Source organism: Gopherus evgoodei, chromosome 8 (assembly GCF_007399415.2).
Source record: "Gopherus evgoodei ecotype Sinaloan lineage chromosome 8, rGopEvg1_v1.p, whole genome shotgun sequence".
Lineage (NCBI taxonomy): Eukaryota > Metazoa > Chordata > Testudines > Testudinidae > Gopherus > Gopherus evgoodei.
Window position 1 is genome coordinate 98,169,791 of NC_044329.1, and position 23,597 is coordinate 98,193,387.

At 40.1% G+C, this 23,597-nt stretch overlaps 1 protein-coding gene across 9 annotated transcripts in view; it reads left to right on the plus strand.

Moving 5' to 3' along the window:
- Window positions 1-23,597, plus strand: part of OMA1 (OMA1 zinc metallopeptidase) — a 32,815-nt gene that overhangs the window by 3,169 nt on the left and 6,049 nt on the right. For 4 of the 9 annotated variants that reach the window (XM_030572230.1, XM_030572228.1, XM_030572237.1 and 1 more), the window contains exons 3-8: window positions 407-635; window positions 1,941-2,114; window positions 2,216-2,323; window positions 4,581-4,709; window positions 12,851-12,925; window positions 19,124-19,273. In XM_030572230.1, the coding sequence (XP_030428090.1) occupies window positions 407-635; window positions 1,941-2,114; window positions 2,216-2,323; window positions 4,581-4,709; window positions 12,851-12,925; window positions 19,124-19,273 (865 nt within the window). The other 5 variants (XM_030572231.1, XM_030572232.1, XM_030572233.1 and 2 more) reach the window with 5 other exon arrangements.

A 23,597-nucleotide genomic window follows, 5' to 3' on the forward strand; every position in this document is an offset into this window, starting at 1 on the left:
TGCAGTAAGATTTTTTTGGCTCCCGAGGACAGCATTATATCCAGATAGAGGTGTACTTATTTTTGATCAGCCTTGCTGATTGTGTCTTGCAAATCGATTCAAGGAGGGTGAACATTCCTTCAGATGTTCTCAAACAAAAATCCCAACATGCTATTTTTAACCAGATCAAAAAGATAAAGGTTGGAATGGTTCCCATTCAAAAAGGAAGCATCTACCTTGTGAGACATTCCTGTTCCTTGAGGGAAATATTGCCCTGAACTGACAGAATACATATTACTTAATGGTACTCTTGACTCTTTCATCCCAGGATTTCCTAGCACTTTACAAATGTTAATGAATACAGCCTCTCCTCACTTGTGTGAGGCACTATACCCACTTTACAATGTACAATGTTTGTGTCTTGCAGGAGCATCAGAAAATGGTGGAAGGCACTGCCTCCTAACAAACGGGAACTTTTTAAAGAAAGTGTAAGAAAAAACAAATGGAAGATAGTTGTGGGTCTGTGTAGCTTGGCAGTTTTATTCATTATGTTTTATTTTACTCACTTGGAGGAGACACCAATCACTGGGCGTGCTCGACTGTTGGTATTTGGGAAGGAACATTTTATGGCATTGTCAGAGATGGAATATGATATGGTGAGTTGTTTGAAAGAAAACAAGCCCTCCCCATTTCACACACACAAAAACCATGTTCCTGTTGACTAATGTGTGTCACAACCATGGTTGGGCTCCCCCTTATGGCCCCTCACTAGCCTTCTGTATGGGTGACATATTGGACCCATCTGCTCTTAAAACTTCCCTTTGTCTGGGTAGGCTCCAGCACTGTCTCTTTCTTTGGCTACACTGGCTCATTTTCTGGGCACAGACTTGGTCTGTTACCTATTCATGGAAGTGGGACCTCATTGTTTGGCTGTCCTAAGCCCCCAGGTCAGTGCAGATACCTCAAGCCAGCCCACTAGTTTAAACACACCCTTTCCCAAAGCTTCAACCTTGTGGGCACTTTGATTTATAGTTTACTTCTCCAGGGTCACATGATAGTGAAAACATATAAAACACAGTCTTTATGATGATTTCTAATATTATGACTCATTACTTTAGATACTTACCACTCTTGAGCCTTTTGTGGGATTTGGTCAGAGTACTGTAGGGCGGGGGTTCTCAACCTTCTTCTTTCTGAGCCTCCCCCCTCCAACATGCTATAAAACTTCCATGGCCTACCTCTGTCACAACAACTCTTTTTCTGCATATAAAAACCAGGGCTGGCATTAGTGGGTAGGAAGCTGGGGAACTGCCCGGGGCCGCAGGGCCCCCTGCGAAGCTATATTGATCAGACTTCGGCTTCAGTCCCAGATGGCAGGGCTCAGGGCCTTAGGCTTCAGCCCCATGCAGTGAGGCTTCGGCTTTCTGCCCTGGACCCTAATGAATCTAATACTGGCCCAGCTTGGCGACCCCCCTGAAACCTGCTTGCTGTCCCCCGGGGGCCCCAGACCCCTGGTTGAGACCTCTCTGCTCTACGGAATGCATGGTCCTACTCCTGCACTAAAGCTTCTCTGAATCGTCCGTGAGGCAGTGTCAGTGTCCTGCAGCCAGCTTCCTTCTGCTCTTTCCCCACGAAGTTCAATGATTTTTGGATATTAATTAAGCTATATTAATACAATCATTTGGTGTAAATGGAAATATTACTTTGCACTGTATGTAAATGTTCAGTTTTATTACATCCGATACAAAACAGTTAGCTTAGAGTTTTGAAAAACTGAGCTCTACTGCTTTCCTTGGATGATTGACTTGGTATATAAAAGAGTATATGAGAACTGGATTGTTAGTATATTGTCTGGAACAAAACTTTTACTGTGATAGACTTACATGCCATATCAGTGTAGCAGTTAGCCTCCAGACTGCATTCTTTATTCTGTATAGACCTCAACAAATTTTCTCTTTCAGTGGATGGAACAGTTTAAAAATAAGATGTTATCTGAGATAGACCCTCGCTATCAGGTAGTGAAAAAAGTTATCGGTCATCTATCTGAAAGCAACCAGGACATCCCGCAGGTGTCGGAGTTCAAGTGGGTTATCCATGTGGTGGAAGAACCAGGCATAAATGCTTTTGTACTTCCGGTAAGTAAAATCCAAAAGCAAGCAGTATTGAAGAATGCAGCTTGTTTACACAGTTTCTATGCTATATTATGATGTGGTGTTTTTTTTCTTTTTACTCACAGAATGGACAAGTATTTGTTTTCACTGGTTTGCTAAATGCGGTGTCAGATATTCACCAGCTCTCTTTCATTTTGGGCCATGAAATAGCTCATGCTGTATTGGGACATGCAGTAAGTACTTCTTTTAAAAAAAACCAAGTTAATATATAAACCAAAGTCTCAGGCTGCTTCCTCAAACTGAATAAAGAATTTGGTTTAAAGGTTGATTGTCCTGATCCTGCACATATTACTGTGCCATTTTAATCAGTGTTAGCGCTATACCTGCTAGTGAATGTTGACAGGATCGGTCCCTCAGAGACGCTTCCATTCCATTACAAAATAGCAGTTAGGATTTGAACCTGAGATATGCAGGCTTTCGGAGTTGCAGGTGCTCAGCACTTTACAAAATTGAGCCTTAGCCCTTCTAAACTTGTTGAATCCATAGATGCATTTAAAATGTCTTCTAAATTGCATGGTGCTTGCAGTTCAGTAGCAAAGCCCTAACATTCATAATTAGTTTTTAAGGCTGTTGGATAGGACTCTGTTTGCAGATCACTGAGAGTGGTTGCAAATGTGAGCACGTACTACCTTGTGTATATCCCAAGCCCTAATGTGTTCATGGATGAACTGGTAATTCAGCACCAGTTTTCATGCACAAAACATGTGTAATGATCTTTCACATTTTGCAGGTCCAGTTTTGAAAAAACAGGTTTTAAATAAAATCTTGGCCCAAGGTGTTCTAGATGAAGATATGTTATCCACACTGCTGCTTGTCTAAAACTAGGTCATTATAAGGTGTAGCTGCATCTGTACCCAAAACCATTCCTTTCTTTTAATGCAAGCTCTGTAGTCTTTTATATCTATACTTTCCCATCCACTCTCAAAACTCATAAACTTTCAACATAAAACTCCCCATTATGTTCCAAGGTTATGCTAGAGCTAGGTAAATGGCTCTCAAAAGCATTTGCAAACAAACCAACTGATTTATTTCACTGGCACCTGCAAACACTTCAGTGAACAAGAAGATTCATGCCAGAAGTGCTTGTGATTATTTGAGCAGTTAAAAATATTCATGGCTAATTTTGAGTAGGAAAAAAGGGAACTTATCCTCTTGTTATAAAGCCTCAGTCATCCAATCAGGACCTGAGATACCATGTGACTTAAGTAACCAGTTTCTTTGAGTAAAGAGCCAAACCTCGCACAAACTGTTCACTAAACAGAGAAAAAAATTGTGACCCAGACAACAGATTTGCATATGATCACATCCAGAAAAAGGGCTCAATTCATCTGAGAAATAGTCATGACTAGTAGTTTTACTAGCTCTAATTCATTTAGTGGAAAGTTGCTACACAACTGTGATTAGTGCATTTGGGGAACAAATATAACAAGGGATAGCAGTATTCCCTTGGGGCTATTACTTGGGAGGGAGAAGTTATGCTGAATTATCCCTTTTCGATAGCATTGCACTCCTATGAAGAGGAGAACAGAGAAATGAGAGCTGCAGTTTTTGAGAGAGAGAAGCAACAGCTCTAACTATTGGAATAGTTTTACATTGTAACAGAATTTAATTTAAATATTAAAATTGGCAAGATTGATGGAATTTGGGAGGAAAGTGGTCTTGGCGGTTAGGGAACTAGCCTGTATCTTGTTAGATCTGAATTCAAGTCCCTTCCCTGCTACAGATTCCTTGTGTGAACTTGGGAAGTCACTTACTCGCACAGTGTCTCAGTCCTCATTTGTAAAACAGGGATATCACTGCCCTACCTCACAGAGGTATTGTGTGGATATATGTTAGACTGAGAAGTGCTCATATTACAGTGATCAAGGCCTATAATTTGGTGGACCACTCACTGGCCAGTATATCAAGTAAAGCTCCTGTCAGAAGAAGAATTTCAGTTCATTTTTTCAGGGATGTGTTTGTCGCCAAAATAGTCCAACACAAATCAAAACAAAAAAGCAAAGTCTGGCTGCCTGGTTCCTTCTAAAGCCTCTTCCACATAAGGATCTTGTCTTTGCCCATACACTTTCTCTCTTCAGCTAGGCTGGTATGGAAAGCCTGTTTCTTAGTCTTTTTTCCCATCACTGGGTCTCCTGCAGATGCCTATGTACTCTGAGCAAGTCTCTCCCTCTGTGTTGCTTGTGGGTCTTCTTTTGAGCACCGGGTTGTCTGCAGGCTATCACCTGATACCTGGCCTGAAACATCTCGCCTAGGAGAAGAGAATTATTCACAGTTGGGAATAAGTCCACTTTTCTTAAAGGGTTATCCCACCCTCTGATGGCATGTATGTACCTAAGATAGAAAAGAACTATCTGTCTTAAATTCAGAAATAATGCATGCAAGCAAGATCCAAGGGTAATTGATTGGAAAACTCACTGTTTTTGTTTTCAGGCAGAGAAAGCCAGTCTGGTACATTTCTTGGATTTCCTGTCGCTTATCTTGCTCACTATGATTTGGGCAGTCTGTCCTCGAGATAGTCTGGCAGTTGTAGGCCAGTGGATCCAGACCAAGTTGCAGGAGGTAAGGTGGAGGCTGTGACATTGTTGTACTTGCTTCATTTATTCAACACCTGGTTCAGTATGCCACACACTGTGATACTTTTTCTATAAATGCAGCTGAATATACTTTCTACTATTATTCAGGTAAGTTGTCATTTCTTAGTCATTTGGAAAACATTCAATTTGTAGTACTGGAGTATTACAGTGCCACTCAATTCTGTGTCTAAGAGGGAAGAGCTCAGAGTTATAACTGTATAATAGAACGAGGAGTACTTGTGGCACCTTAGAGACTAACAAACTTATTTGAGCGTAAGCTTTAATGGGCTAAATCCCACTTCATCGGATGCATGCAGTGGAAAATACAGTAGGAAGATTTTATATATGAGAGAGAACATGAAAAAATGGGTGTTAACATAGCAACTGTAACGAGAGTAATCAATTAAGGTGAGCTATTATCAGCAGGATTTAAAAAACATTTTTAGTGATAATCAGTATGGCCATTTCCAACAGTTGACAAGAAGGTGTGAGTAACAGTAGGGGGGAAAAGTTGACATGAGAAAATAGTTTTTACTTTGTGTAATGACCCCTCCGATCCAAGTCTTTATTCAAGCCTAGTTTAATGGTGTCCAGTTTGCAAATTAATTCCAATTCTGCAGTTTCTCATTGGAGTCTGTTTTTGAAGTTTTTTTTTGTTGGAGTATTCTGATTTTGAGGTCTGTAATTGAGTGACCAGGGAGGATGAAGTGTTCTCCGACTGGTATTTGAACATTATAATTCTTGACGTCTGATTTGTGTCCATTTATTCTTTTGCGTAGAGACTGTCCGGTTTGGCCAATGTATGTGGCAGAGGGGCATTGCCGGCACATGATGGCATATATCACATTGGTAGATGTGCAGGTGAATGAGCCTCTGATAATGTGGCTGATGTGATTAGGTCCTATGATGGTGTCCCCTGAATAGATGTGTGGACAGAGTTGGCAACGGGCTTTGTTGCAAGGATAGGTTCCTGGGTTAGTGTTTTTTGTTGTGTGGTTGCTGATGAATATTTGCTTCAGGTTGGGGGGCTGTCTGTAAGCGAGGACTGGCCTGTCTCCCAAGATCTGTGAAAGTGATGGATCATCATTCAGGATAGGTTGTAGATCCTTGATGATGCACTGGAGAGGTTTTAGTTGGGGGCTGAAGGTAATGGCTAGTGGTGTTCTCTTACTTTCTTTGTTGGGCCTGTCCTGTAGTAGGTGACTTATGGGTACTCTTCTGGCTCTGTCAATCTGTTTCTTCACTTCAGCCGGTAGGTATTATAGTTGTAAGAATGCTTGATAGAGATCTTGTAGGTATTTGTCTCTGTCTGAGGGTTTGGAAGAAATGCGGTTGTACCTTAGAGCTTGGCTGTCGACAATGAATCATGTGGTGTGGTCTGGATGAAAGTTGGAGGCATGTAGGTAAGTATAGTGGTCAGCAGGGTTACGGTATAGGGTGGTGTTTATGTGACCATCGCTTATTAGCACAGTAGTGTCCAGGAAGTGGATCTCTTGTGTGGACTGGTCCAGGCTGAGGTTGATGGTGGGATGGAAATTGTTGAAATGATGGTGGAATTCCTCAAGGGCTTCTTTTCCATGGGTCCAGATGACGAAGATGTCATCAGCGTAGCACAAGTAGGTTAGGGGACAAGAGCTGAGGAAGCATTGTTCTAAGTCAGCCATAAAAATGTTGGCATACTGTGGGGTCATGCAGGTACCCATAGCAGTGCCGCTGACTTGAAGGTATACATTGTCCCCAAATGTGAAATAGTTGTGGGTGAGGTCAGTTCAGCCACCAGGTTTGCTGTAACATTATTGGGGATACTGTTCCTGATGGCTTGTAGTCCATCTGTGTGTGGAATGTTGGTGTAGAGGGCTTCTACATCCATAGTAGCAGGACAGTATTTTCTGGAAGATCACCAATATATTGTTGTTTCCTCAGGAAGTCAGTGATGTCTCGAAGACAGCTAGGAGTGCTGGTAGTGTAGAGTCTGATGAGAGAGTCTACATAGCCAGACAATCCTGTCAGGGTGCCAGTGCCTGAGATGATGGGTCGTACGGGATTTTCAGATTTATGAGGAGCAGATAGAATACTCCTATTCAGAGTTCTAGGGGTGTGTCTGCAGATTTGTTCTTGTCCTTTTTCAGGGAGTTTCTTGAGCAGATAGTGTAGTTTCTTTTGGTAACCCTCAGTGGGATCAGAGGGTAAAGGCCTGGAGAATGTGGTGTTGGAGAGCTGCCTAGCAGCCTCTCATTCATATTCCGACCTATTCATGATGATGACAGCACCTCCTTTGTCAGCCTTTATGATTACGATGTCAAAGTTGTTCCTGAGGCTGTGGACGGCATTGTGTTCTGCACGACTGAGGTTATGGGGTAAGTGATGCTGCTTTTCCACAATTTCAGCCTGTGCATATCGGCGGAAGCATTCTATGTAGAAGTCCAGTCTGTTTCGACCTTCAGGAGAAGTCCACGCAGAATAAATTTGTTAGTCTCTAAGGTGCCACAAGTACTCCTCATTCTTTTTGCTGCTACAGACTAACGCGGCTGCTACTCTGAAACCTGTCAACTGTGTAATAGAGATTTGGGGTTTTTTGAGGGAGCTGTATTTTTATAAATAATTTCTAATATTTCTGCTTCATCTGATACTGTATTGTGACTTAACCTTTGTAATATTTCAAAAATTTAGTAAAGAATTTACTGTTCGTAGTTTAGGAAGAGCCCAGTTCCAAATTGTGTAGCAGAGGGTCAGCATACAGAACTAATCTACAGCATATTAGCACTTGTGAATTAGAACCTGGGGATGTTCAATATCCCATTTAATCTTAGGACACCTTTTCAAAATAATTGACATTTAAGGTACTATTTTTCTGCATTTGACAGCTGTTTTCTTTAGTTTGTCAGAATTGTGTGAAATGACTGTGTTTACGGATGTTTATTATTATTATTATTATATTTTGTTAAATTAGAAGTCTGTGTCCCGCAGTTTAATAAAATTCAGGATCTAAGTCGGAGGTGGGCAAACTACCGTCCGCGGGCCACCTCTGGCCCGTGGAACCCTCTTGCCCAGTCCCTGAGCTCCTGGCCTGGGTGGCTAGCCCCCGGCCCCTCCCCCGCTATTCCCTCTCCCACACAGCCTCAGCTCACTCTGCCACCAGCGCAGTGCTCTGGGCGGCAGGGTGGTGAGCTCCTGGGGCAGCGCAGCTGCAGAGCCATGGCCTGACCTGGTGCTCTGTGCTGCACGGTGGCGTGGCTGGTTATAGCCAGGTGGCACGGCTGCCTGTTTTGGTGCTCTAGGCGGTGCGGCTGTAGCGCCAGCGGCCACCAGTGCTCCAGGCAGCGCAGTAAGGGGGCAGGAAGCAGGGGGGGTTAGATAGAAGGTAGGGGAGTTCAGGGTGGTGGTCAGGGGGTCGGGGTGTGGATAGGGGTCAGGGCGGTCAGAGGGCAGGGAACACGGGTTGAATGGGGGCAGGGGTGCCTGGGGGGCCATCAGGAATAAGAGGAGGAGTTGGATGGGGTGGCGGTTCTAAGGGTGGTCAGGGAGCGGTGGTGGTGGATGGGGCTGGGATCCTGGGTGGGGCCATCAGGGAACGAGGTGGTTGAGTGGGGCAGGAGTCCGGGAGAGCCGTCAGGGGATGAGAAGCAGGGAGGGTCGGATATGGGGTGGGGAGGCCCTAACCAGCCCTCCATACAATTTGCGAAACCCAATGCAACCCTCAGGCCAGAAAGTTTGCCCGCCCCGATCTAAGTCCTGTTATAAAGCCAATAGTGCACATAAAGAATCCAATGAAATGTATGTAGTCCCTCCAACATAAATATCAATAAAATAAAACTTGGAGTTCGTATGGTGCCACATTCCTCCTGATAACTAATTCATTGTGTGCATCTGCCCAGTTATTCAACTACTTCTTATGTAAAGCATTTTTGGGGGAATTTTGTATGTCACAACATTTTTATCAGCCTTGGAATAAAGACACTTATATTGCCTGTGATTCTTCTCCTGTTACCCAATGGTTCTTCAAAACAAAAACAAATATAACCAGTCTGTGCTGTGATATCTACCCATCAATCTGGAAGCTATAGACTTTGAACATAAATTATTATAACAGAGGCTGGATGTTTGTAGAAGCATCTTAAAAGCCAGCACTGAATGCCAGCAAATGATCTAGAGACCAAAGTTTGAGAAATGTTGAGTTACTGTGACTGAGCTCTGACAAAAGCCTGTTGTTTGGTTTCTGAGACCGAACTCCCTGTCAACCTCTCAAACTTGCTTCTTGCTCTTAAGGCTTTTCTCACATTTTGGGGTAACTGCAACTGGTATCGTGACATGTCCTAGTGGGATTGAATTGTGCCTTTGACCAGGAATGTAAATTAGGTGTATTCAGTTGTTTATGCTTGCACTGCAAAACTGTTCTTATACCTTACCACTGAAGGACCTCTTATCCTAGCAATAACCCCAAATAGTTTCAAATTCCGCCTCTTGGCTTAAGTAGAATAAAATTTATTCAGCATGGAATATGGAGAGAGACAGCTGAGGTAAAAGTAAATTGCAAAACTTTATTTCACAGTCTAAGGCTACTTCAAAAGTAGTTGAGTAGGGAGAGAGGCTTTTGTTAAAGGGAAATTTTGTTAAAAGCACAATCTTTCATTCTGGATTCAGCCAAGTTCTTGCTAAATCCTCCTGCCCTCCCACTCAGCGTCTAGCTGTCATACTTACCAGAGCAGTTTTTTTTCCCCCACCCACCGTCAAGTGTGTATCTCTCTGCTTTTCTCTGTCTGCCGCCTTATGTTTTTCTTGATAATAGCAACCTGGCCCGTCCTTGTTGTCCATGCAATATTCCCCCTCTTGTATGAGTTGTTTTAGCCACCTTGTCTGACCAGTTTAAGCTGCATTATGAGTTCTTCCTCTTGCGTACCTCCCCAAGAACATCATCTCCTCCTTACTATAAATATTTGTATTCTCATAGCGCCTAGGAGCCCTGTTTATGGACCTGATGGTTGTTGTACAAACAGAACAAAAGAACATCTCTACCACAAAGCTTACAGCTTACCTATCACTGTAAAAAAGTTCCACTCATTCTTCCAGGTTATTCTGTTCCCTCTGTCTTCTTATACAGCAAATGAGCACAGATTTTGTTCGCTTTTATACCAGAAGTTGTTCTAATTGACTTTAGTTTAAGGAGTTGCTCACAAAAGAGCAGAAAATTAAGGTAATCTGGGTTTTACCCCCCATGTGACTACATTAGTATGCACAAATAGAACACTTCTTTTTCTCTCTTCCCTCCCCTCCCTGCTCTCTAACCCACTACACATGGTTTGTATTTCCTGAGCTAACCGAGGTGTTGAGATTTTTAAGGTGTGTGGGACTTCCTCTTCTTTAACACACACAACCATTGTCAGTGTCTCTAACTCCATGTCAGTCACTCTGTCTAATGTCCTTCAGGTGGTTTTGAAGGGAGAGTTGGCAGATCTTCTCTTTCATTCCAACATGCCCATACATTTAAAAAAAGCACATAATCAAATCATTTGTCAGTGGCAGATGACTACCCACAGCCTATTAAATGCCTTGAGGCCCATCTGCCTAGCTGCTTCACGTGGCTACTGCCGAGGCTTATTAGGCAGAAGCAGAAAAAAACATCTCTTTCTTAACAAGCTTGCTTATTCTATTTTCCTATCCCTATGGCCTCAATCCTTCCTCTTAAGTATAGATAGCAAGTATATAGAACTTCCACCAATTTTGCAGGGCTGGTTTTAAGAAAGCATCTCCTGTAAATTAAGCAAACTTTGATATAATCATTGGAACACAATAAATATGGAATACCCTGTTGCCATTTTTAGTAATTCTTCAGAGTACAACCATAATTGGAAAGGCAGTACTGGGATGTATTTTAAGTCTAATAGGGACACCACATTGCTTGGTGACAACAGATCCAGAAACATTCTGGGGATAGTAGAGTTTTAGTGCGGATCCTTGTAGAGTTATATTGCCCCTTGCCTTGCATCTCCTTTGCTCTATACAGCAGCCATTAGAAAAACAAGCGTCCTGAATTCATTAAAATTTCTGCAAGTGATTAAGATAATTTTCAGCCCTCCTACCCCTGTTTAGGTAAAGAATAATCAAATTACCTATCTCTCAAACTTTTATATCTTTTTTTTTTGATCTGTGAGATAATCTTGATACCTAGAAGCCCCTGACTAAAAAATTGCAGTAAAATCACCAAAACAAAAAATAACAAGTGACTATGATGAATAGATGAAAAAATGCCTGTTTGTAGAGCTTTACTCAAGTCAGTGCTGCAAGTGATCATCTTGTCCATCTGTCAGACACAGAATCGAAACTGGGAGTGTCATGGCACCCACAGGTGATCCATCTAGCTTATTATCCTCCCTCTTTTATGAATGGTGATTCAGAGAGATATGAAAGACCACACCTAGAAGAATCTCCTGTCATCTTAATGAGTATGTGTGCTTCTCTTTACCTGGGGAAACTGTTCAATGAAAAGGAAGCAAATGTTCCCTATACATATTTGTCTCAAGTTTTCTGTTATCTGTCATTGCAATATCTAGACTTGGTAAGAAAGGCTTCAGCTTTGGGATTGAACTGTTCTCTCCTTTCTTATAAAACATGGAATTTGCTTTGATTTACTCTGAGAGGATCAGCTTGGGTTGCCTTGTATTATGTTTCCCAGAAGCCTTCACACAAACACAAGTCAATATATGTGTCTAATCCTTACCCTATTATTGTAAAGCTTTCTGGGAGGTAGGGTAGGGTGGGAGACATACAGACATCTTAAAAATAATCCAAAAATGCCTGTCAGTTTACATCTCTGGAAAGATACAGGAAAATTTAGTTACTTGGCTCATTTTACCAAGTGTTGCTGAATAAAACAGGAATACCCATGCTGCTTCAATAAAAGAACTAGTGACTAGGTTTCCACGTGGTGTACAAGTTGCCAGGCCCACTTCCTTGATGCTGTTCCATTGTGGCAGTTACTGTTCTTCTTTCCTGATCCCAAATGCTTTCCAGCTCTTTTTCAACCTGTGAAGGAGCTGAAAGAACCCTGCAATAAACCTGTAATGCTCCCTCTCTCTAGCTGGAATTTCCCAATTGATATTCAGCCCAGAGAGTGATGTCATAATGCCTATAGAACAGGAGCAAAGTTCACGCAGAACAGCAATCTGCTTCAACAGGGCATGTAAATGTTTACTGTAACCTGTTTTACTAGCACATGACTACATGAATCTTTAGAAGATGCATATTCTAGAAGATTGGAGGTTGTATAATTGGATCTTTACCTGGCAAAACAGCGTCTTTGTGCAATGTCATTTACATCACTAGGGTTAATGGAGTGGGAGCAGGCCAGATTAATATCTTCATCTCTTGGATTTCTCAAGGAGCATTTAAGCCCTGTGTTGGGAGTGTAATCATGAAGGAGCAGTGATCTCTTATGTTTTATGGTTGTGTTGGATACTGTTGACTGTCTTGTTTACTATACCATATGTACTTACCCTCAGGTATGTCATACGAGACTTAAAGACAGACAATTTAAAAATCCCACTTTTCCCTGAAATTTTTACCCACTATGGGTACAAGCAAAACTTAAAATGACATCCTATCAAAGATATGATAAAAGTTTGTCTCTTGCTTATGCATAATCAGTTTGTTTCCTCTGTTTGTGTGAATCTTCCACATAGCCATAGGGGAGATAAAACACTTTTTTAAACTGACAAATGTAATTGTAAAACCACAAAATTGATGGGGTGGTTGGGAGGGGCATCACAAACTTGGCTAGTACCTGAACTGCCTTTACTTCTCTTTCTAAAATCGACTAGTTGAATTGATGGTGTCCCTTAAACTGCTTTTAAAATGCTCTGAGATCAGCTGATAAAAGTGCATTTACTCCTTTTCCTTGAGAAATGTATATGTAAATTTCCCAGTTGAATACATTGATTGAGTTCTGATGGAAAGAGAATACTGTGCTAGACAAGGATTAAAACTGTTTTTATAGGTAATTAATATAATATAATGATGAACCCCATCCAGCTTTTCTTATGAGCAGGTTAGAAAAAATATAAAATGTTAATGACTTCATAAATTGGTGAAAACAAGCATTATGATCAAGGCTTTGACATGTTTCTCTTCCAGTTTATGTTTGATAGGCCATATAACAGGACACTGGAGGCTGAGGCTGACAAAGTTGGACTTCAGTTTGCTGCAAAGGTAACTAAAATTGGTTCTTACTAGCCAAATAATTCTTCTGTTTAATTTATTATTGGAATAAGTTTTTACAAATGACAATTCATGGACAGGTAAACTTTAATTTCGCAATCTAGGAATACCCCAAATTTTAGTCAAATAGATGTTTAATGACATTAAGGGAAAATATAGTAGTTTACTGGTCAATGGGGAAACAAAAGGGCATTTTTGCTAAAAGTAGAACAGTGGAGTTCATAAAACTGGGTGTTACTAACTTATTCTTAAAGAAGTGAAAGCTAGGAAGTTCCCTATCATAGATAATATACATGGAAATATATCTGGCAGCTTAGATTACAAACTCTGTCACTTGGCTTTTGATATATTTCACTTAGCTTCTGTCTGTTATTGAAGATTGTTTTACTAATCCCGGGGTAGGCAACCTATGGCACATGAAGGTGGCACGCGAGCTGATTTTCAGTGGCACTCACACTGCCCGGGTCCTGGGCACCGGTCCGGGGGGCTCAGCATTTTAATTTAATTTTAAAAGAAGCTTCTTAAACATTTTAAAAACCTTATTTACTTTACATACAACAATAGTTTAGTTATATATTCTAGACTTATAGAAAGAGACCTTCTAAAAACGTTAAAATGTATTATTGGCACGCAAAACCTTAAATTAGAGTGAATAAATGAAGACTCGGCACACCACTTCTGAAAGGTTGCCAACCCCTGCACTAATCTGTAGTGCACTTGAGTTTCAGTATATCATTATCAGAGTAGATACTATAAATAAGCAAGAGTGGTTTTAAATTTTCTATATTGTGATTGATTGTTTTCACTAGAGATATGATAGCTAGTAATTATGGTGTATATAATACATTATAACTTAAAATTCAGATCAGTTTTTTTAATTTGGTTTCAAGATTTAAAATAAGCATAGTCATGTTGTATCAATGGTACAAGTTTATGTATAAATCACTTTTAATATATCAGCTGCTTCATATGTGCAAGAGATGGGTTTCATACTTCTATGTGGAATTTAAATGATGTGGCTCCTTTTTAACATGAGGCTTTAATGCTCTTTGTAAAGTACTTGTAGTTTATTTAATAATCTCTCTACCAATTCGCCCTTTTATCCTTGGAAGGATTTAGTTAATAAATTAAACAAATTAAGCAAGACCTTTCAGTTTTACCTATCCAATTACAGTGTTTTTGGAGCTAAGTTGGATAACTATGTGAACAGCACCATCTAGTGCTAATACATCACAGTAAGAGAATTCTGCTTTTTGCAGTTTGGCCTTTTTGAATCTTCTATCATTCTGAGTTTCTTATTTCCTGTGGTTGAAATTGCACTTTTATTTGTGGTTTTAATAGGTTACCGGTGAGGACATATATCTCTGAAATATATTTAGGGAAAATGTAATTGATATCTAGCTCTTTGGGGCAAAGACCCCATTGCTTTGAAGCATGTAGTGGGCATACCAAAAAAGAACACCAAATAACGACACACACCCTTTAATCCTTTTGCTGCCATAGGGACGTCTCCTTTTAACACTAATCTTAGAAGACTTAGTACACACATCCACGCACTTCTAATATCACACGTGATGATGGTTTCCAGAGAATAGTTCCTTAATTAAATAGCTTGTTACCTTGTACCTCAACTCTCTCACCTGTGTTCAGACCATTAATATATCTTGAACAAAAATACTAATATTCCAAATCTTTGAGCAGTTCATTGCAAACTTTTGTTAAAAAAACATAGAAAAACAAAGATACATAGCTGTTCCGTTTTTCACATGAATGCATAGCAGGAAAATGCAAGTATATAGAGTCTGTGGTGTAGAACTTTGGTCTTATATAACTGACATTTACTGTTCAATATCTCAGACACTCCATATCCATATGGGGAGTTGAGGTTCCTAATTTTCCAGCTGTATATATCATTAGTTTTTACTCATGGCAGGTTACAAGAGATCATATGTTCACAGAATTTCAGCATAGTGGCTTACTAAAAAAAATAGATAATTTTTAGATCATATAGTTTAGAAATATACTAACTATATCAATCTGTACATTTAGACACTTGGAAATATTTACAATATGGTTAAGCCCCAAATTTGCTAAGTGCTGTATAAACACATAGGAAGAAATGGTCCCTGTTCCAAAGACCTTACAATCTCAAAGACAAAAAAGGCAGAAGTGAATGGAGGTGAGGGAAGTGGTACAGGGTTGGTTACATACATATGTACATATAAGCAGGGTGGAAAAAATCAAACAAATACTGTTGTAAAATATGAGACCCAAACAAAACAGGTTTTATTGTCATGAGTTTTGAGTGACTTTTACAACTAACTCATGGCTTCCACGCTCACGAAAAATGTGGTCATCCCAAATTCATGCTAATAATACCCCTATATTGAATCCCACACACTGTCACATACTGTACTATCAGGGTCTGCTGGCTGCACAGTCATATTTGTTTACTTTCCTACAGCCACCTTGTCATAAACAGATAGTTAAGGGTTAATGTCTCTTTTACCTGTAAAGGATTAACAAACAGGGAACCAAACACCTGACCAGGGAACCAATCAGGAGACAAGATACTTTCAAATCTCATAGGGGGAAGCCTTTGTTTGTGTTTTTTGGGTTTGGCTTTGTTCTCTCTGGGTCCTGGAAGGGACTAGATGTGCAACCAGGTTTCTTGCCAGTCTCCGTGCTACAGTCTCTTATATATTCAGACTAGTGAGTATTTAGTAAGAAAGGCGGTTATAGTCTTTTGATTGTTTTCTGTATTTGCAAATGTGTATTTTGCTGGAAGTATTTTAAATTGCGTATTGCTGGGGGGAGGCTTCTTTCTAGTGTCTATAAGCTGTAAGCCCCTGTACTTTTACCGTCTAAATTGCAGAGATAACTTTTACTTTTTTTCTATCTTTCTATTAAAAGTTTTGCTTTTTAAGACCTATTTGATTTTTTTCCCCTTGTTGAGGCTCAGGGGAATTGAGTCTGTACTTAACAGGGAAGAAGGCAGGGGGAGTGAAGGGGGGGAACCACCCTGATTTCTCTGTGTTGTGATTCAAGGAGTTTGAATCACGGTGATCTCCTAGTGTACCCAGGGCGGAAAAGATCTGGGAGGAAGAAAGGAGAAGGGGAGGGAAATGGTTTATTCCCCTGTGTTGTAAGACTCAAGGAATTTGGGTCCTGGGGTCCCCAGGGAAAGTTTTGGGGGGACCAGAGTGCCCCAAAACACTATATATTTTTGGGTGGTGGCAGTGTATCAGATCTAACCTGGTAATTAAGATTAGAGGAATTCATGCTGGTACCCCAAATTTGGACTCTAAGGTTCAGATTGGGGAAAAATACTATGACACACCTATAAATCACTAATAATATAAAGAGGCTTCATGACTCACTTAATAAACCTTGTCTGACTCACTCTCCCCTGGTACATCTACCCTCATAGCTCATATTCTGACTAGAGCACTTTTTTGGCATTATCTCTATGCTGCCCAATGGATGGTGGTGGTCCTCTAAAAACTGTTCAGTGCTCAGTGTTTCTCTGAAGTAGAGAACAGCATGGGAATGGCATGGGGGAGGCAGGAATAGCTGAAATGATCCCCTTCCCATTTGCCATCTAGCATCTCAACAACACCTTCACAAGCTCCACCCACCCAAAAAAACTTACCTGCTGTCACCTTTCACAAGACATATTGTTGCCATGACCTCAATCCACTATCTTTTGGCTGCTTTGAAGGTTCTGGGTGGAGAAAGTGATACACCCACCCCCCGAAGTAAATAAGATTGCCGAAGTACCTGCAGTATTACTATAAGAAACACCTTAAATACTGAATTTTCCTACAAATATTTATCTAGGTAAGACAATTGTCACTTTTTTTTTTGATGGCCATTGCTCCATACACTGTGTTCAGATACGATTTTCTAGTAACTATCTATATTTACACTCCAGGACACTTTAACAAACGGATAGTATAGTATGGGTATACCCCACATTAGCTAGGTGTTAAGACCTATGACTGCATATAAACTTAAGGTTTTTCTTCAGGCTTTTTATGGTGATTGAAGTTCCTAGGCATTGTGATGTCACAATATAAATAATACATTTGCTTGCTGCAACTTTTTGTGGAGTGTATTTTGATAACTCTGTTTGCATCCCTTCTGCAGTGCAACTGTTACCACAGTTCGTTCATTATTGTCATACTGCTGTGTAAAGTATTCCCAAGGTCAGGTGCTTAAACCAGATGGTATTCCTTTCACTAACACAATTGTTATCCATCTTACACATGTGCACACATGCTGCCTGTTCCATTTACAGTGTTGTTTCACTTTTTTTACGTCTGTTTCTCATAAAGTAATTACAAAAACAAAAAAATGATTCCCAAGTTTCCAGGAAAAATAATCCCTTCATTTTCCATAATACATGGCATTCATCTTTTTTTAAAACATGAAAATTTACTCTGCTGCCACTTGTGCTGTTTGTTGTATTTTAGAGTACATGACAAATTATGCCACTGATGCAGCAATAGCTCTGCTTATTGAGGCATTTTAAATTGGTCTAATCATAACGTGAGGCAAACTTCAGCCCTTATCAACAATTCAGGCTGGCATCTAGATGGCTGTGAAAGATGTGGCTGTTGGTTTTTTTACTTCTTTGGTTGATGAATCCTGTCCCTCTGCACCTCATGAGCGACACACCTTTTGGATGCTGTTTTTCTGGGGTGGGGAATAAAAAAATGAATTAGCATGGTCACGTTTGATATGGCAGAGCTTACCTGTACTTCAAAGTCATTTATATTGTCATGAGCACTAGAACTAGCACAGCAGAAGGTCCTCTGAGTAGAAGGCCAAAAAATTGGGTATAATACCTTCCCTTCATTCTCCTGCAGAAATTCTCCCCAGTCTCTGAACTTTCTTTAAAGGGCTTTCTGGTAGTTGCTGTTTTCACAAATACTGAGGGGAAAAAAGTGACCTTCTCTCTGTAGATTTGTGTAAATCTGTGAGGGTGATTAATCTGTTCTTCTGAGGTATTATGCGTAGCAACTGCTACTAAAAGAAAAAAGAGTGCAGAGCTGTTTATGGTAAATTAAAACAAAGTGAAATATAGAATAACTACTTTTTCTGATTAACCATTTCTGTGCCTGTCTCCTCTCTCACTAACTCTGTGTAATTTAGGAGTAATTCTATCAAAGTCAATGAGTTACACAGGTGTGAATAAAGATGAGGGCCCAGTGTGTCCTTGAAGTGCAGCAGTCTTCAGTCCTGAGAGACTTATCTCATCTTTTCTGTTACTGTTTTTTTCTTCTTCTGTAGTTAATGCCAGGGTTGAATCTGGCTCGCTGACTAACATTCCCATCTGTCCATTTTCTGGCTCTAGTGAAGTAGTTTAAGGGAAAAAAAATAAAGTTTTACTATTTGTCCTAGTCCACGTACCGTAGTTGTACCATAGAATCTTGAATACTGTGTGCAGTTCTTGTGACCCTATCTCAGAAAAGATATACTATAGTAGAAATGGAAAAGGTATAGAGAAAGGCAACAAAAATGAATAGGCATACAAAATAACTTTTATAGGAGGAGAGATTTAGAAGACTGAGACTGTTCAGCCTGGAAAAGAGATGACTGAGAGAGGTCAATAAAATCTTGACTGGTTTGGGGAAAGTGAATAAGGAAGTGTTATGTACTCATTCACATAACAAGAACCAGGGGTCACCCAAAAAAATTAATAGGCAGCAGGTTTAAAACAAACAAAAGGAAATACTTCTTCACACAACATACAGTCAACTTTTGGAAACTCATTGCCAGGGGATGCTATGAAGGCCAAAACTATAACAGGATTCAAAAAAAAAACTGCGTAAGTTCATGGAGGATAGGTCCATCAATGGCTTTTAGCCAAGATGGTCATGGATGCAACCCTATCCTCTGAGTGTTCCTAGCCTCTGTTTGCCAGAAGCTGGGAGTGAACCACAGGGGATGGATCACTTGATGATTACCTGTTCTGTTCGTTCCCTCTGAAGCATCTGGCATTTTCCACTGTTGGAAGACAGGATACTGAACTAGATGGACAATTGGTGTGACTAAGTATGGCCATTCTTATGTTTATGTTCTTATGTTCATGTGAAAGATGCAGTCAAAGGAGCTTTGGAGAATTCTAATTTAAAATGTGTTTCTGAGAATTACGGTACAGTGATAGTTCCTTTTTACTTTTAGGCTTGTGTGGATGTAAGAGCAAGCTCTGTGTTTTGGCAGCAGATGGAATTAGCAGAGACCATTCAAGGGCAGCGTAAATTACCAGAATGGCTCTCCACACACCCTTCTCATGAAAACAGAGCTGAACACTTGGACCGGCTTATACCAGAGGTGAGCAGAGAATGTTGAGAGAGGTGTGTCTCTTTTTTTCTGCGTGCCCCCCGCCCACTCCCCGCAAAAGGTTGTTAGAACCATACTTTAGTGTTGATTTATGAGCTAATTTCATAGCATCACATTTATCTTGCCCTTTTTCCTTGCAGAAACATTCCATTATAAAATACTAACCTGTTCAGGACTTCCATTAGGTGAAGAAAAATTAAAGCAGCGTAGGTAAAGTGTAGTTATTTTGTAGGCTTCTCAGCTATCTTTAGATGAAATGTACATTATGATTAAGATTTAAGATTTTTGTTTTGTTAATAGCTTCCCCTTTAATAAATACAGGCTTGGTAAAATAACTTAGGTCTTCTGTGACATCTTGTACCTGTGCTGGAAACCAGAGGTCAGGCTGGGACGCTATGGATTTGTCTGCACTACAGGCCTTACAGTGGCACAGCTGTATTGCTGCAGCTGCACTGCTGTAAGGTCTCCTTTGCAGCCCCTCTATTCCAGCGGGAGAGAGCTCTCCTGCCAGCATCATTAAACCACCTCTAACAAGTGCAGTAGCTATGCTGGCGAGAGAGAGTGTCTCCTGCCAGCATAGTGCTGTTCACAGTGGCGCTTTTGTCAGTGAAACTTTGTCACCCCGACTGATAAAAGTTGACAAAAGTGCTAGTGCAGACAGAGCCTGAGTTCTCTTGTTTCCACTTCTGTTAACTACAAGCCCCAGGACCTTGCTTATCACACAGAGTAGGTCATGCTTCCCCATTTTCTCTCACCGAAGTGGGCATGAACAGCTTTGCCTAAAGAGTGATGTCAGATCCCCAGTAAAAGGTTTCTTAATACCCATAGTAATCATAGGCCTCTGTAGATTTTGCAGATTGGTTTTGTTTTCAGTCCTCTTTAGCTGTTCCATCACATTAGAGAGCCAGGTGAACCCCACTTTAAGGAAATGGAGCTAATTCTCACAATTGCCCATCCATCTGGAGTCTGCTTTTTGTTCTTTCTTTCAAATGTCCTCTTCTAGGAATGCCAAGTTGGTAACTGCTTGTGGATCCTCTTAATTTGCTCAATTACCCACCACTGGTGGCTGAACCAGAAAGCCCCCATTACCCAGGTGTTAGCATTGTATGTGAAAACAGTTCTGTTCTGAGTAATCTAGCCTTGTGTTCCATTATCAAACAGGGTCCCCTTTCTCCAGAAATGTAATATAATTACATAGGCCATTTTTAAAGATAAGTAAAGGGTTTCTCTGTCTGCTGTTACCTTTTGCAGCAGCAAATCTATTCCAGTCACAACTCCTCTTTTTCCAACAAAATGAGCTGCTTTTTGAAACGTACTACTTCATCCCAAAACAAGGGGTTGCTGCATATTTTGTACAACTAGCGAACTATCACTTGCAATCTTTTCGTGCTGCCAAGTTCTGACTGCTGGAGATTTATTAGCATGGGGATCATAAAAATACTCCATTTCCATAGAACTTTCAGAAAGAGAAGATTTTCATTCAACTGGAGAAAGTACAATTAGTGTGCTAAATGATGGCATAAGCCAAAATAGTGGTTGTGGGTGGGAGATTGAAGGATATCTAGATAGCTTCTTTTAAAAATAACCTACCCTAGAAATACCCTGCTTCACCAAAATAACTTGGTGGTCTTTATTTATGTTGTGAGCTGATTTTAATAGGAATGTTATAATATCCTATCACAGTGGCTGATGTGGAAAATGAAAATGTGAACAGTGTTCTTGGAGCCCTCGTTATAGATAGATCAGTACTAAAGGAATAGAGACTGTGATTTTTTTTTATATATATATACAAGTACCAGCTGGCTTGCAGGGCAGTAGTGAGTTATTGCTTTGTCTGGTGCAGGACATAAAATCTAAGAGCAAAAAAAAAGTTTTCTTATGCCATGGAAAGCGTTGGCGTTTATTTTGTTATCACTGCTTGATCTCTTGTTTACCAGGTGAAGTAACCCTTCCTTCTTTCCCTAGCCCCCGAAAAGAGCAGCCATCAGGCAGGTTGGGTGAGGGAGGTCTTGAAGTCATCTTCCCCTGTGATATTTGAGGAAGAGGAACACAATTTGCATTCCACCTCAACCACGCTTGGAGTGGGATGGGTAAGCAGGAGTAAGGGCTCTGTGCCCTCAAGAAGAATTCAGTGGATAAGTGGAACTGATGCGCAACAGCTAGAAAGAGTTATAGGCAGAGGTGGTAATTGGTTCTATTTGACCCGGTGCCTGTCTCTCCCCAATCTAGAGGACTGTGTAAGGAGCTTGAATTAAAATGGGAATGTTGCTTTCAGTGCTAGTCATTTAAAGCCAGGTTTTATTTACCAGCAACAGCTTCTTGTTGCAGCATTGCCGCACTACAGGTATCCATAGGATATGCTCGGTATTGTTCATACTCCAAGCAGTGGAAAACAAGATATACTGCTGGGAAACTGTGTGACTAAATCTGTTGGAAGATTTATTTGTTATGGTATCTTGAAGCTAAAGAGAAAATATGCCATCAGTTATACTGGCAGTAGGCAACATTCAAAACAGGGATGGTAAACTCTATATCTGTATCCATTTTTGATAGTACCTCAGCTGAAGTGACCCTGCCAATCGTTCCCTACTACTCAACCATTCAGATTAGAAATTTTTTTCCAGACAACCAAACGGCAGTGAAAGAAAACGGTTAATTTTAAAGGACACTTCAATAATGTTACTGTGTTTCTTAGCGTACTTTCTGAGCAAGACCACAATAAATTGCTCTGCATTCTCATCGCACCAGAGGAAAGGTTTTTCTGACACTTTCTGATAATGACATTGCACTTTACAATGATGTGACCCAAAGCTATCTCAGGGAATGAAATGTCTTTAGTGCCAGAAATCTGGAATTGATCATTCTTAGTCTAGAATTGTTTACTCTATCTTTTAAGGCCAAAAAACCTACATTGTTTGCTATTAACTTGAATGATTTTTTTACTTTCTAAGATAGTAAGACAACTATTAGTGCAAACCAGCTGCATACAGACTGACCAAAGGAGCCATTGGAAGTGTGTTTTGTTTGTTTTAAATCTGTAAATAATTTCATGGTAAAAGTTGTTTTATATACTTAGGATCTTATGTACATAGCCTAATGATTAACATAAATTATTATAGTAACTAGAATGCTTGTATGGAAAATTGGAGAACAGATACATGCATCAACCTTCCGACATTTAATAGTATAACCATTTCAGAATACTTTCACATGATGACACTGTACAGCATTTTGAATATGTACATCGTAACCTGTCTTTCAGCGAGATGGGATCTGGGTATTATAGCTGCTTATATTATTATGAGGGTAGCTGAGAGAAATAGAGAACTAGTACTGTAAGCCAACATGAAAATTGCATCTGAAATGTAGAACTCCAAATACAAATATTCAAAACCTATAACAGGTATTTTATGATTAGCTTTAAATTTCCAACTAATAAAATTGGAAGCTTGATTCTGCAACACAAACTGCAGTAGTCTATATTTTGATGACCAACTTGTCTAATATTCATTATCTTTGTCCTCTTTTTGAGCTGCCATGCTGTGCACAGTCCTTGGATATAGAACAGTCTCTTTGAGGGATATATAATTCTGTGCAAATTCCTTTTTTTTTTCCTTTTTTTTTTCTTTTCCTCCATCTTCTTTTCTCAATCTTGTGAGTTTAGTAAAATCAGAATTGGAATGCAAAGTGACTCATGCTTATGAATTTTGTAATTATTTAGGATTCTCATCTACAGCAAGCAGATTTGAACATAAAGGTAAACCTGAAGTATAAGAAAATACGTACAAGCCCTGTTTATGTACTATGCAAGCACTATTCATTTTCCAGAATTTCATTTTGTTTGTGACATAAGTAAAGGGAGATATTTTACTAGCTAGTATAATTGCATTGGCCTCTAAATTTTATGATGTTATCAAGCTTGACTGTAACATTTTCTAAACTAGAGTGAGAGAGAATACTTAGGCCTGACACATACACTGGTGTCTACTTCAGGCCCAGAACAAATAGGCTGTTACAGGAGTGCTATTTTAGGAGAAATGATAGTTTTAGAAAACATGAGAGAAAAAAGGTTATTTTCTTTCACTCGCCTCCCCTGGAATGTCATCGTATCCAATTGCTGGTGAAAACTTTTCAATCTATGATGAAAATGCTAAAGCAACTTGGACACATCTTTTCCTGCAGCTTTCCTTTTAAAGGTGGTTGTGACAGTCATGGAGCTGCTACGTAATAACCTAAATATACAGATAAGTAACGTAGTTATTGAGAGAGACTGTATTACACTGGGGTAATGGAATGTTTATTATATGCTTAGAAT